Source organism: Melospiza melodia, chromosome 9 (genome assembly GCF_035770615.1).
Source record: "Melospiza melodia melodia isolate bMelMel2 chromosome 9, bMelMel2.pri, whole genome shotgun sequence".
Classification (NCBI taxonomy): domain Eukaryota; kingdom Metazoa; phylum Chordata; class Aves; order Passeriformes; family Passerellidae; genus Melospiza; species Melospiza melodia.
The window spans coordinates 10,844,646-10,860,609 of record NC_086202.1 but is presented as its reverse complement, the minus strand read 5'-3'; the positions used below and the strand labels follow the sequence as shown (position 1 = coordinate 10,860,609).

Sequence of the window (15,964 nt, the reverse complement as noted above, 5' to 3'; positions counted from 1 at the left end):
AATGTAAATCAGAAATTTACTGTTTTCTAAGGTATTTTCTCATTAAATGTTCAGGTTTTTTTCAAGCATATAGAAAATATTCCTCTCTCCCTCCTTCCTGGTCCTGCCTCCTAAGCCAAGTGCACCTTTTTCCTGCATCTTGAGTGCACACAAGACCTGGACATTACCAAAAAGCTCTGGGAAGCTTCCTGCCTCAGGGTATATCAAGAAACATCCCATAAAGTTTGCAGTAATATTTTTGATATTTTGATTACTTTTATGCATCTCTCAATATTTTGGTGGATGTGAAATGTGAGATCCACCTAGCAGGATTATCTCAAACACATCCCTGTAATCTTGCCCTGAAAGTTGTAATAGTGCATTTTCCTTATTGACTTTGAGTATTTGTATCTAAATATTAAAAATGGAATAAACACAGCTCAAGATTTATAATTTTGGTTCCCATGTTTCAGATTTAATTTTTAAGTCTTTAATTATGCACTGACTTCTGTGTCTTCCCTGGAGATGTTGACAATAGATTTAATTATCCTTTGCAAGAAACGGATATAGCTGCTATTGGAGGGTTTTCATGGATTAATTCATTGTACTTTTTTAGATTAACCCCTTTCCCTCTTTGGCATTTTCCTGTTACCAATAGAAATCATTCATCAGGGATATTTTTACTGGAACTGAATATCTACACATGGCATACATTTAATCTAGATCTGTTTAAAGTATATTCTTAATTTTTACCAGATACTCAGATCCAATTTGATCAAGAACTTAAAAAAATGCTTTCCTGTGCAAATCCCTGCTTTCAGAGAGATGGCTTTAATTTTTTTAATCAGAAACTGAATAGAAAGGTGCCTTTTACAGGGCAAATAGCTTGATACTTTTCACATATACTTTTTCAATACCAAATAGTGAATTATACTGATCACATCATTCACCATGACTGCCAGTTGCGGCAGCTCAACTCAGCTATGAGCTCTTTTTACAGTACTAGATCTTCTGTGCCCCACAGGAATCAATAACAGCCTCTCAGGATTATTCAGAATAATTCAACTTGTGTGACTGGAAGTGCATTACAAGACTGTAGTGCTGTGTGTCATTAGGAAGGCAAGGTCCACTTTCATACATTTTCATGGAATTTCAACAATGAATTTAAACACGCATGAAAGGCTCTGATTTCTCCCAACCAGCTTGTCCTCATCAGAAAATGCAATTATAATTCAGATGACAGTGGTACAGGGGAGGGTACATTCTGTGTTATTTGTGTGTTATTACAGGAGTGTAGTGCTGCTAGTAAGATAAACAGCCGTGATTCAGCATGTGCATTGAAAGTTAGGATGAAGGTTTCGTATTTCTGTAATCATTGCTAACAAACTTGTGATATCGAAAGAGGGAACACAGTGGGATATCATAAAAAAAAAAATACAGACTGTGCTTTTAATTACTACTAGCTTTGCATCTTTAATTTCAGTACATCAACAATCAAAACAATCCTAATGCTAAGCTCATCTCCAGAAACTTCAGCTGAGTTGAATACTGAATTGCACCTAACGAGTGCTGAGGTGGGAAATGTTAATGGCACTGTGCCCCCAGCAGGATCCCCAAGCTCATTAAATGTACCCAAGACACAGTGTGCCTTGTACAGCCATGTATCAACATTGTCATTACAGAGAGCCATGGCAGCCTTTAGGAAATTCAAAACTTCATTTGTATGTTCACATGGTAAGAGAGAGTCCTCTGGATTCATGAGCAATCACTACACAAATGCAAGGCATGGGGGGTATGAGGCAGAAGGGAATTAAACATCAGAAAGTTTAAGTTTCTTGCTCAAGGTCATGCAGAAGGAGCTCAGAGTGTGGTTCAGGAATGAGTTCAGATTGCCTGAACTGTAGCCTGTGGCCTGATGTGTAGGAACAAATTAGCTTTCCCCACACATTAGTCTAATCCAAACATCACACAGCAGCAGCAAGCAGTTAAAAGCAAGCCAAAATCTACTCCCAGTGGAGTGACTTTGCAAAGTGAGAACTGAGGCAGACCTGGAATGTCAAAGATTTTTGGCTGTCATTTTATCAAGATAAAAAATAAATTAGAGGAGGCAGTTTCTCTGTGAATTATCTGTAATGAAACAGTCAAAGCCCTGAACCTTCCTGCCCTGAATGCCTTTACCCTCCATTTCCTCAGCAAAGACGTGTGAGCAATGGGATGAAACAAGTTTGAAAGGCATTGTGCTGAGCAGCATTGCTCTGGAGGCTGCAGCTTTCAGGGTCTCTGCTGAAGCAGTACAGCAGCACAAGTGTCTGATGTTCATACAATTAACTCCAACACACAAATAACAATTGTGGTTGTGACAGGCAAGAGACCTACGTCAGCATGTGATCAGGAAGGCACACAGAAACAACACACACTTAATAAAATCCCTCTGTTTTCTACAACAGAGAAGCAGAACATGTCAAGGACGTTGGGTTGAACAACTTAAGTGGGAAAAGTGCCTTTGTAACTTTGCATTTTAGATTTCTTTTGTTGCTGTCCAAAAACAAAGCAAGGATTCAGGTTTTTAGGCTGATAACTCTTGTTGAATACTGCAGCGTGAGAGGTACCAGCCCTGAGCCTCTGCATGTAGCCCAGGCCAGGGAAAACTGGCAGCTTGTTTAGGCAATGAAAAATTTGCATTTAAGCATTGCTCATTGTCTCATGTGCTGTCACGCAATGACAAAAATGCTGCTGGTATTCTGCTTATCTCATGGAAATTTAAGAGCAAAATTCCCAGCTTAAGTATGATGCCTTGCTTATTAAACAGTTCCAAAATACTTCATAAAATGCAACACATGATAGTCCATAAAGGCAATATTGATGATTCCTCTCTATTGTCACCCACTAAAAAAACCATGATAATTATACCCAGATTAATTGGACAAATAACTTGGCCAAACCTTTCCAATAATGGGGCCAATAAATATTAGGGGCAAGGTGACCTTGCAAGCAATTTAGTCATTCTAAAAGGTGACAGGTGACTTAGATCACTTTTGAAAGAATTCTTAAAATCATCTTCAGATGATTTAAATATGACCTATTGGTTGGATTTGCTTTTAATGTTATTTATATGCTGCCAGATATAAATGCTTCACAGGAAAATGTCATGTGAGTCAGAATTAGAGAAACTGGGCCAGAATCCCAGCTCTCAGAAATCAGCAATGCTCAGTGTGCTCCTGGGTTTGGTTCCTGCCCTCCCTCCACTTGCACAGACTTCAGTGATGATTTTCTTTTGTGTCTTCTTCAATAGCAGAACACTTCTGAACGCCTTGTCCTTGCTTCTCTTGAGGCATCTTTTGCTCACATTGTGTTTTTGTCAGAATGCACAGTTGTGGCTCTCAGCATCACCACAGGCACAACCAGGCTCTACAAGGAGCCACTGTGCTGTGGTTCCTGTCCCTGAATCCCACACCAGAGTGAAAACATAAGATTTTTACTGCTGCCATTTGTCTCTCCCTGCCCTCTTAGCAATCTGCTCCACCACAGAGACACAGTGAATTTTCAGGGCCTCCAGTGAACCTGCTTTTGCAGTTTGTTCCTCTTTTCAAACCCAGGTGGATTCTAGATGGAGCAGAAAGCCCTAGAAAGATAACAGGAGTACAAATCTCAAACAAACTCTTGTACCTTGGCTCACCAGCTACTCTTGCTTTTTTTTCCTTTTCCTGCAGATCAAGTGGAACATGGACATGAAAAAAGAGAGCCAGGAGGCTGCAGTGTATGAAACAGTTCTGCAGATTTGAAGGCTTCAAACAAACCATCTCAGAGGGATACAAGAGATGTTAAGATGCAAAAGGAAAGGCCATTGCTTTTTCATACCCTGAAAGATATCAGCTGTCACTCACACTAAAGAAGGAGTCCTCACCAGGGTGTAGCACTCTAAATCCACCATTCCAGGGGGCAAGGGTTGAATAGGAAACACTTATTTCACATTCTGTTGCAGGAAAAGATGTGCAACGTGACATATCCAGTCCTTTTTAACTTTTCTGATGCCTTCTCCTCAGTAAAAATGGAGTGGCACAGATTTTTTGGATACTGATCATCCTGAATTGTACTGTGCCATATACCTGTGCAGGGCAGAACTAAATAGAAATAGGCAAATTCTTGTCTTTTGATACTTCTGCCTTGGATGCAAGGGAAAGGAACTTCCCTTTGAGAAGCAGGGTTGGATTAAACAATCTCCAGAGATCCCTTTCAACCTCAATTATTCTGTGAAATCAATATCCATTTTATAAAAGGATACTTGTTCTTTTGATGGGTTGTTTAACTTTCCTAGTAAGTGGTGGATTTTTTGTCACTGAAACAGTCAAATTGGTAAATGGTTTAGTCTACACACAGTTCTGCTGCTTCAACTACATTTTATTCCCCTATGCTTCAACTTGCATAACTTTTCCCAGTTATGCTTGCACATAACTGGGAAAATATTCCTGTTTGTTGAATATTTCTTTCATTGCAACACCCACACAAAGTCATTGCCAGACTGGGTAAAATTTGCCCAAAGGTTTTGTTGGTTGCTCTTTAAGTTGACAAATCTTGGAGCAGGAGGTCAAGATTCATCTAACAGGGAGAGTAATTTGAAAGGCTGGGGGCTGATCAATACTGCTTCAGCCCTCAGAGCAATTCCTAACCTCTTCCTTATCAGATACACTGGAAGAAGAGCTCCCTTTAGATCTCCTCAGAACTGACTCACTCACTCATCAAAACATCTGTTCTGTACTCCTTGACACCCAGCATGAGAGAGGCACCATCTCATACTGGAGAAGGTGTTCCTTCCAGACTCTGGTGCACACTGAAGCAGAGCTGCCAGAAAATGTCAGAATGAACAAAAGAGAGAGAACAATGCACAGCAGCTCCCTGTATGAGAGAGTGGTCAGGGCTCTCTTACATGGTATGTGAGCTGAAGCACTCACAGAAGAAAGATCAGGACATTTGTCCTGAGTCTCCCACACTGTGGGTGATTGTCTCTCGCTCTGACTCTTGGCACGATTCTTTAATAGTTTTGTGACTGACTATACGGATTATCCATCTCCTTCTCCCAGTCTGTTTTAAAACTTTGCTCAGAAGAGAAGGGTGATGGAAAGTGCACTTTTTTTACTCTTCTTTTTTTAAAGCCTGGAGACTGACTCTTGTTTTGGACCTTTTCATCTTTTAATGCAGAAATCAATAACTTAACCAGATGAAATTATATGTTCACACTGCTATTACAGCAGCACAGTAGCAATGCTGTATGACTGTCAGTACTGAAAAAAAGTGACCATATTTTGGAGAAAATAAACATTCAGGTCAAAAACTGCTTTGGGTTAGATATGATGTATCATATGGTATTGCTCTTACAAATCAGGACACCAGTTTTCTGGGAAAAGCATCAATAACAGAGATGTAAAAAAAAAAATTCTTTCCTCAGAGATGACATTTACTATGGAGAGTGTGAGAAGTAATTTCCTTGAATACTCAAACTTATACTCTAAACTAAAAAGGGATGTACATCGTCCCTTGAATACTCTAAACTATAAAGGGATGTACATTGTCCATTGGTGATAAAGCATACTTGTTTTAGGATTTATTGGCCAGTAAGAGAGGAAAAGGGATAGAAGTTTAAAGAAATCAAATTAGATTAGAGAAAAAGAGAAAACTTCTTTGGGAATGTTCCTGCTTGTGCACCTGCAATTAAACACAGATAGAGAAGTGCTGAAAAGAAGAAAGAGGTGAAAAGATTTAAATACTTTTTTCTATGGATTCAGGAATGGAGGGAGCAGAACAATGAAATAGCAAGTTAAGTTACAAATAAAATAAAAAAACACAGATCAGAGTCCAAATCAGCTTCACAATAGCAACGAATTTCAGAGTTAAACCTGCTGAGGACATCTTGAGATTTCACCCATAAATGCCTAAACCATATGTATCGATTTGTGTGATGGGGACCCAGCTGCACATGTACTATTTGTCATCTTTGGTTTAAAGCCAGTGGAAAACAAATATGTAAATTCAGTTTCCAAAACCAGCAGGAAGCAAAAAACACAATTAAGGATGGGGGATCAGAATTCAAACCTGCGGTCTTCAGCTCTCCTGTGAAATTCCCAAATTAAACCCATTCCCAGTTTTTATCAACTTCTCCCAGACATTACCCTGGGCACCACAATGACAGCCCTTTCATCTCCATACATTTTGGAGCAGTGTATGGAGACAGCTACACCCAGCTACATCCTGGATGGGACTGATTTCATACCGCCCCGTCTCGCAAATTTTTTTTATACCACCCTCTTTGCGAGCTTCTCCTGGCGTGATTCCCACTCAGACACACGTGGGGTGAATGTCCCACGCATCCTACCTCCTCCAGCTGCACCAGGAAGGTGACGTTGTGGCCCTGCTGGGCCGTGAGGCGCCCGTCGGCCGTGAGGATGCGCAGCCCCTGCGGAGGTTTGCCCGGGCACTGCTGGGGCTTGGCCGTGTAGCGCTCGCGCACCCCGTCCGTGCAGTTGTTGGAAACAACCTTCCTGTACCTGCCAAGGGAGACGGAGTGTGGGAACACAGGGAATGTTTCCCTGTCTGCTCTGCGGTGCCCTGACCCCCAGGGGAGCACTGAGTTTGACCCTCATTCATGGAGAAAGTTTCCTACGCTTCAAGATAGACTAGAATCCGCTAGTCTGAAATAGATTGTGTAGGTGTATCACTTAGGTGGGAAATTTAGGTTTTGGGATTTTTAGTATGTTGTGGATGGAAGCAAGATGGAAGGCACAGAGTATCATCCTGGGCTTCTTCTTCATGCTTCTTCTTCCTCCTTCTTCAGGGGTTTGGGTGGCATTTTGTTATTGGGTGGAAAAGCCTGCATTGTGGGTTTTTGGGGATCAGTTATTGGGTTAAAAGGGGAAATAAGGTGTCAGTTCTTAATTGGGTAGCTTAGCTTTAAAAAACCTTGTAGCAAAAGATTCTTAACCATTTTTGTGGTTTGCTGAGCCTTGTGTGGACAGTGTGCAAAACTCTAGATAATAATAAACAAGAACCCAAAGACCAAAAACATCCAGTGCATCTCTCTTTCCTGGCACAAGACCACTCCATGAGGGTCTCCCCCAACAGGGGAGCCCCCTGGGAAGGCCCAGCCAGAGTTCCAGAAGTTGGGGAATCAGGAACAGGCACCCCAAAAACAGAGGGGAAATTTTCAAGAGTAGAAATCAATTTTGATTTAGGTGAAATGTACATCTTTGAATTAAGTCTGTGGCTTGCAAACATAGCTGTTTGGTCTGATAGTCAGTTCTCACAAAAAAACCTACACTCTAAGAAACTGCTTCAGCCAAAAGACCGATGATTTGACCTTATAGTTTCCCCCCATTTTTTTTTTTTAAGGCTTCATCTTCCAGAGAAAAGCCTGGGCCATACATGATGGAGATCTGGAGTGACAGATGTGCAACCCAACAAAGGTGGTGATGGAAGCGTCCCAAGGGCTTCAGCCAGCTCTGACACATACACAGTAGGTGTAATCTGTAGTTGTCATTGGGTTAAATCCATATGGGTGCTCTAGCTAAGTGAAGCCTGGTGAGCCACTTACCCAGTGCTGTTGAGGTAACTCTGTCCAAGGCTGCAGTCTTTAGACAGGGAGGATGGGTTATACCAAAATGCTGGTAAACACTGTCCATTGCTGTGGCGTTCATATCCATAATCACTGTTGTGACATTAAAAGAAACCATCACATAAAGCCCCAAAAGAACAAACATGGCATTAGCTTATGCTCTCTACTGTTAATACAAGTTTTGATTTTCCTCTGTCTGTTTACTAGGATTTCTGATTTTATTTTCACTGACAGAACAGACTCTTCATTCCACTTCAGTTTTTTAACTGGGGTGGGTATCTTGCATAAATCCCAGTATAAAAAAGAAGAACCAGAGCAGGTAACTTCAAAGTATTGCATCAATTGTTCTCTCTCCACAGACTAACAATACCTCTCAGGATCAAATCCAGGCTCAAATATAAAGAAACAAAACCAAACCAGACAAAAAAACTCCCAACAAACAAACCTGCAACAAACAAACAAACAAACCTCCCTCCCCAAAAAAAACCACACAAAAAAACCCCCAAAAAACCACAGAAATCCAAACTAAGTCAAATCACCACTGTCTCAGTCATGTCTTAAAAAAGTGAAGGGCTAAAAAGCTAATTGCATTTGGAAACGATATCACACAGGATGCAGAAGAAAATTTACAGCCCTGAGAGAGCTCTCGCCTGAAGACATTAACAGCATCTTTGGTAATGGGAAAGAATTCTGTGATCTTCAATTCTCTTTTTGTTTGGACGAGGAAATGCTACCAAAAATCACATGTTAGAAACAACGAGTCAAACTTTAATCTTTTGTCACAATTTGAGCTTAGCTATGACTAAATTTGCTTTGGTTTCACTAAAAACATTTCAAATTGTTCTTGATTCCAAATAAACAAAGACTCTATAAAAAATGTTATTGCAGGGAAAAAAAATCCAGCTAACAGAAAACCTCTTTAATCAGTATTCCATTCACATGTGGGTTTACTTTCCAGCTGTTGAGTAATGAGGACTGCTTGGTTGGATAATCATTCTTATTCCTTTTACTAAGCCTTCTCCATAGTTCATAATGGAGCAGTAATGGGATGTTGTTTCTGAGAACTGCTATACAGAGTCCACCAAATCCATTCCAATATTCCAGTTGCAACACAATCCTTGATCTTAAAATGGCACTTTTCTGCAAAGTATTTTTTACTTATTATCTTTAATGCCTTGGTATCAAGTAGCCTGATTTTCCAAGAGAAGAGGAGTAGGGCAGTGTTAGATTATGTGATTAAGGGCTCATCTTTGTATATGTATGTAAAGAAGTAGAGAGAAAAAACAGGAGATGGAAGAATCCCCAACAACTTGATCAGATTTAGTGGAGCCCCTGCTCCAGCTTCTCCCAGAGTTGCCACAAAACAGCCATCAGTCCATGGCCAGGTGAGACCTACCAGACCATCAACAAAAAAGATATTTATAGAAAAATATTAACAACAAGGAGAGTGTTTAACTTAATGAAGACTTTGTTCAAGTGTCTTGAAAAGGCACGATGACTTAAAAACAAAATGTAGTGAGTGACCAGTAAACAATGTTAAGAAGCTTGTTACTGGTCTAAGATATAAGACAAAGACGAAAAATGGAGACAATGTTTTGATTTATCTTTGGTAAGTTTTTTGTAGTGGTTATCAAGAATGCTGCTTATCACTTAAGAAAACCCCTAAACATGCACTGGACTGCATGACAATTGCAAAGGAACATTTTGGCAGCTGTGGTGTTTGGGATATCTACAAAAAGTAACTGAGAACATACTTTAGGAAACAGCAATAAAGTAGATGACCTAAACGGTCTTTTCCTCATTTTTTTTTTGACTGAATTTTCATCAATCTATTTACTCAGATGGTTCCAAGTCAGTGCTGCTTAATTGCTTTGGAAGCATCAGCCAGCCAATTCTCCACTGCCATGTGCTTCTATAATCATCCTTGTTGGAATAAGAACACTATAGCTGCAGAATACACTTTGTAATGAAGAATAACACCATTCTGATTTGCTTGGAGAAAACAAATATTTACATACAAATGGGACTCCTGCATTTTTGTAATTCATTTGTAAATACTCTGCAGCACTGTATTCCTAAGTTATCGTGTGTGACTCTAATTAAAAAGCTGTAACACTGTACACTCAGTGTTCTGTAATCAGGTGAAAACAAAACAAACTAATACAGTGAAATCTGCCTCAGAGGGGATCAGTACTCACAATCCAATTTGATGCAGCAGTCTGGGCTTTCTTACTATGCACGTATCTCGATTCAAGGCACTATTTTGGTTCCTATTCCTACCTGTAAATCTGGGCAAGGCAAGCTGGACTTCACTAGTTTAGACTGTACGTGGATCGTATTTCTCAAAGTCAAGAGAAAGAAATCCCAGGATTTTCCACAACAGAAATAGCTATAAGCACAGAAGTTTCACAGTGTTGTTTTCAGGCTTGCAAATCATCTGGCTCATTAAGGCCCTACAGAAATATCATCCCAGCAAATGACATGAATTGCTGCTCCATATCCCTCCACAGATGCAGCAGCCACCCGTTCACCTCCGCAGTCTTGGAATCTAATGAATTCCTTGGCTACAGGCTGGTGCACACACAACACTGATGCTGACAACAAATTGCTGCCTACAATTTGGCACAACAGGCTTTGTAGCAATCAAGAAGAATTACCATCAATTGGATGTCCATAGCACGAGCCAGTACAGCAAAGTCTGGAGATGGGGAAGGCATCAGCCTCAGCTGCAATCAGCTCCCTGAGTCATTGCCTGGGAGCTGGGAATTGGAATTTGCATATATTGATGATATTTTGTGCCTGCCTGAAAGGAACTCGGGTGACACAGATAATGTATCTCCTAAAAAGGAGTGGAGTGTTTGCCATCAGGGATTGCTTTATCAGTAGGAAGCAGCCTGTCTTGTGGCTCTCATTGATTATGGTTTTACCCTCTTACTGGTTTAAACTGGAATCCTATTTGTCTTAGTAAAGTAGAACTGCAAGTTCTTTTCTGTAATTAGATACAAATTCATTTCAGACATTTTGCATCTCTGCTCAATGCTCTCAATAAATTCCTTTATCTAATGTTATTTTCACCATAGGTAATAATCAAAGAAAATAAATCCCCTAAGGAAGTTTGTAATTTGAAAAGAGACCTGACAAACATACTGTTTGGTAGAACCGTTAATTCACATGGAATTATTAAAATCCTACTCCTCTAAGATATAGAAATAGAAATAACGAGTTAATTCAGCTCAGTGATTTCCATGTTTATAGCTTCTAAAAATCAATATATGACTTAGCATGTAATCATAGAAATTCCTTAAGATTAACAGCTTCACCTTAAGGTCAGCTATGCCAGAAGCTGACAATGGTCCTTGTGGTTTTGCATACTCAGATTTCCAAACATTTTGGACATTAAATGGGATGGAATTGAACTATCTCTGAAAAGAGTCACCTTTTTTTCCTGCAGTTTCCAAAAGCCCTGGTGGGAAGAAATAACTGTGGCCACAGCACTGGAAAAGTCTCACTATCTTTTTATTCACTTAATACCATTTTCTGATATTTAACCATGATTCAGGTGTAGATGTGTATTAAAGGGGAGCTGTGCTTGTTCCCCAGTTCTACAGGACCTGACATGGGATTTAATTCAGAGAAGGATGGATTCAGCTACAGCCTGAACTGTGGATCTACAAAGGTGTACAATTATAATTGCATTGCAGTATTTGGAGTCAAGCTATACCAGCTTATGTTAATATGGAGCCTAAAATCCCCAGAACCTTTCCAGTAAATCCATGCCCAGTAGGTATCCAGGCCCTTAAAGATGCAGAGATGCACTGTAGATTTTGGCATAGTGAATCTGCATTTTCCACAAGCACTCAAAATGAACTAAAAATTCATTCTAAATTACTATTTGTTAGCTAACCAAGCCCATAACCAAAGAGGGCAAATGTAGGTGTATTTCAGAGCTGGCACCTGCATGAACTGAAGTGATGGATGGTGACACACAAAGCAGCAGAATCTAACCCCACTCAGTGTCTGTCCCCTGCCTCCCTGGGGTTTGTCAGAACACTTTCTCCTGATGCAGGACCCTGATGTTTTAGCATAGCAACTCACCCCAGCAGGCAGGGCTGTAATTTACATGCCAGAGAATATAAAAAGAGCCAGATTTACGTGCCAGAGAATATAAAAAGAGCCAGCCAGATCCTTGCTGACATAATCTGTGAATAAATAAGCAGACCTGATTCCCAGTTGCACCAACGCACTTTTGTGCCTCTCTGGCTATCCAAAACCACTACCACCAGTATCAACAGGCTCATACTTCCCATGTGAGTTATGGGAATGCTGACAGAAGAAGCAGTCAGTATTACTGACAGCAGGTTCAGAGGAAGGACTGACAGTGGGACACTCCACTCGAAGTTCCTATTAAAGGACCTGAGAGACAGGTGGCTGAAGGATGAACTCCACCAAAGGTTTCCATCTGTGTCCAGGAGGTGTTCCTGCTGAAGAGATATCGCTGCAATAATGCTCAGAAGGCAGGAAGGAACACAATGTGAGGAAACCGGGTAAATTAATGCTTTAATAACACCCAAGTAACGATGCCATCCATTTACCCAAATCAATTAAAGGAAGAGGGAGATTCTCGTTTCTAGGCTGTTGCTAGGACAGACTTGCCGAGGGCGCCAGAGCATCGAGGTCCCCATTCCTGAGGCGCTGTTGCCCTCTGGCTGCGAGCCCCATTCCCTGCACAGGGAGCCAGGAATGGCTCAGCCTGGCCCGGGTGATCCCCATTCCCTGCACAGGGAGCCAGGAATGGCTCAGCCTGGCCCGGGTGAGCCTCATTCCCTGCACAGGGAGCCAGGAATGGGGCTCAGCCTGGCCTGGCTGAGCCCCATTCCCTGCATGGAGAGTCAGGAATGGCTGAGCCTGGCCTGGCTGAGCCCCATTCCCTGCATGGAGAGTCAGGAATGGCTGAGCCTGGCCTGGCTGAGCCCCATTCCCTGCATGGAGAGCCAGGAATGGCTGAGCCTGGCCTGGCTGAGCCCCATTCCCTGCATGGAGAGCCAGGAATGGCTGAGCCTGGCGCGGGTGATTCCCATTCCCTGAATGGAGAGCCAGGAATGGCTCAGCCTGGCCCGGGTGAGCCCCATTCCCTGCACAGAGAACCAGGAATGGCCCCGGGTGAGCCTCATTCCGGGCACAGGGAGCCAGGGATGGCCCGGCCCCTCCGGCTCCCAGCCCAGGATAAATAAAAGATAAACAAAAGCTCTCTGCTGGCAGAGGAGTCCCGGTTCCAAGGTTTGAGGAACCACATTCGCTTCTAATGTCACTCGGTTTTGCCGCTGCACAAAACAATAAATAAATGTGCCCTTTTCCCCGAGAAAGGAGCACCAATGGGCTGCATACAGATTTGAAATTAATCTGGAGTTCTGTGACATTACAAGAAAAAAAAAAAAAAACATAAAAAAACTTTGTCTTTTATACCTGGTATTTTTTCCCCTGAACTGATAAAAAAGGACTTGCAGGATTAACAGGAATAACACTTTTTCTCACTTCACCTGACCAGAGAGATACAATTTTTACTCCAATCTCTGACAAGCTGAGATAATAAAATTTTCTCCATATAAATTTAGTGTTTAAACAGCAATGACAGCACAATGACAGGGACTGTTATTTTCTTCAACTCTGTATACAAACATGGGTTCTGTAAACACTGACAATATAAAAAGCTGTCCAAATTATTTCAAGATTCAAAAATCAAGTGTGGGCAGCTGAGGAACTTCTCCCTTTTTGGGGGATACATGTCCCTTTCAGTCTCCTTCAATTAAGAGCCCTGCCCAGCAAAAAAAAAAAAAAAAAAAAAAAAAAAAAAAAAAAAAAAAAAAAAAGGAAAAAATATAACTCAAAAGTACTGAAATGTCATGAGTGAGGATGATGAAAGTGCTTTTTTTCTTCCTGAAAAGGAAAGAACTCCACAGAGGGCACCCTTCCACAGTGAGAATTCACACCCTGACTTCCTCCAAACCTCCCTCCAGCTTTTGCAGGAAGAACTGGCAGTGAAGCCTCGTGCAGAGTTCAACAAGGCAGGCACTGGAAGCTACAGTGGTGCACCAGCAGCTTTGCCTTTCTTAGCAGACAGAATTGCTTTTTTTCTCACCATTTTCTCGTCTCCTTTTCTGTCTTGTTCTGTCATTTCTATGTAAAATTATGCCCCTGATGACTGCTTTTGGTAAATGTTTCTGAACTGGATGCTTAAAGTAGTATTTCAATCTTTTTTCATCAGAGGCAGTAGAGAAGGAAGCTGAAATGGATGAAGTAGAAATCCAAGTCTGAGGACTGTAGGAATAACTTGAGTTCAGTGAGAACTGGAGGAGATCATGACAGTCTGGTCTAAACCAAAATTGATTCCATGAGAAGGAGAAATGTCCTTCTTGATCAGAAAGATCAATTCTGCCTCTTCCAACATATTTGAGGAGTCTTGCTCATGCATGTGAACTGTGAGTGCCTGTTGTACATGCCCAACCATCCAAGTTTCTCTTAGAGATTCTCCCACAGCCCAGTAGAGCCTTTGGAGAAAGTTTCCTTGAAGTGAACATTAAAGAAATAAAAATTTCCACCAGCAAATGTCACTGTGGTACTTTTGTTCTGTACCTAGCAGCAAAGTTTTATAGTGGCAAGGCACAAAGTCAATTTTAATGAAATAAATATATTCATTCTCAGAGAGAAGTGCTGGAAGGAAAGCATATTTTTATCAGAAGTTTCAGGTATGTGCGTCCCTTACAAGTGCCAGGGATTTAAACACTAATGGACTGACTGTGAATCAATTGCATCAACTATTTTATAAGGTCATGAGGTTTGCTCAGCATTGTACTGCATGCCCTAAAAGAGGGTCAAAATCTTCAGGGATTTTCCTTGATTTTAATGATGGTTTTTGCTTTGGCTCTTATCTTTTTTACATTACTAGAGAAATATTAAATGATTGAAAACCAGAAGGTTTGGACACCTAAATGATGAACTACACACAGACCTCCCTAGAAAAGAACTAAATGGAATATGACGAAAAAAGGAACCATATTGACAGAATCTGTGCCAAAATGTGCTCATAATTGTATTGTTTGTAGCAAGAGAATGGACTTTTTTTTTGACAAAATATAAAAGCCTCCTGTGATTCTGTGATTTTATACAGAAAAAACATTCTGTGTTTATGTAGGAGTGAGAAGGGAAACACTATAAACTTCCATATAAAATATTGATGGGATGAATCTTTTCAGGAGTTACACAGCAGATTCTGGGTTTCATTAGTAACATGACATAGATCTGGGCGGGTGAGGCACAAAGGGAGTTTATCAGCACTGCCAAGCAGCCAACATTTCTCTCATCCAAGATACTAAGGAACTTGCAGACTTGGAGAAAAAAGGTAAGAAAGAGATTTCAATAATGTGGTTCCCTGCCTTTTTTGTGCAAATTGCTGTGAGCCAGCAGTAATACTGGAATGAAACCAGCAGCTGAAGATTTTATCACATCGTGCATTACTCACCAATGGACTCTATTTCCTATAGCAAACATCAGAGAAGAAAAGGCTTCAGAAGGAGATTAACTCAAATCATGAAGGCAATATCTGCTGGATACGTCAAACATGATGGTCCAGATGCCACAAATGGCCCAGGAATTTATTTCCTAGATACCTGATTCTAGAAGCTGAAGGCATACTTTGCATATGCATATATTTACTTTTATTCATATATACATATGGGTGTATGTGTTAAGAAATTTATTTTCTTTTTTACACAATGCTGTTATATGTCTTCAGACTACTGTCAGCCACCCTTGTTCATTGCTAAGGTTAGATGTGCTAAATTGACCTGTCACCTTACTGCACAGAGATGTGACCTGGAAAATGCTCAGCACTGATTTTGTGGGAGCTTTAGGGGATTACAGATCCCTATTCCACCTTCCCTTCTTTTTCCACACCTGCATGATCAGGGAGCAGCCCATTTCAATACCTACACATTTATTAATTTCTGCTCTCTGTGAGTCTACAGCCTCTCTAGGGATCCCCATGGTGCTGTGTGAGAGCACCCAGTCCTGCCCAGTGCTCACCAGTCAAAGTCTGCCTCTGTGCACACGCAGGGCTCCGAGGTCATGGCCCCAGCATATTTCCCTTGCATGCATTTCTTCTCTGACTTGCGCTTCCTGTAGATCCTTTTCGCTCCCATGATGCAGGCTTCTCCCTGGAAACAAAGCCAGAAACATTTCTTGGATGCCCACCAGGCTATTTGTGTCACCTGGTGTTTCCAAGCCTGTGCTTGCTACTCGAGGGAAGAGGATGGGGAGCCAAATGCCATCTCAGTACACTGCAGTTAATGAAAGCTACTGGAGCTCTAACTGAAACTAAATCAACTT

At 41.2% G+C, this 15,964-nt stretch overlaps 1 protein-coding gene across 3 annotated transcripts in view; it reads right to left on the bottom strand.

The window, feature by feature from the left end:
* Positions 1-15,964, bottom strand: part of LOC134421856 (VPS10 domain-containing receptor SorCS1) — a 258,672-nt gene that overhangs the window by 30,093 nt on the left and 212,615 nt on the right. For all 3 annotated transcript variants that reach the window (XM_063163233.1, XM_063163235.1, XM_063163234.1), the window contains exons 16-18: positions 15,662-15,792; positions 7,562-7,675; positions 6,347-6,518 (exon numbers count right to left, since the gene is read on the bottom strand). In XM_063163233.1, the coding sequence (XP_063019303.1) occupies positions 6,347-6,518; positions 7,562-7,675; positions 15,662-15,792 (417 nt within the window). The remainder of the gene's footprint in view (positions 1-6,346; positions 6,519-7,561; positions 7,676-15,661; positions 15,793-15,964) is intronic.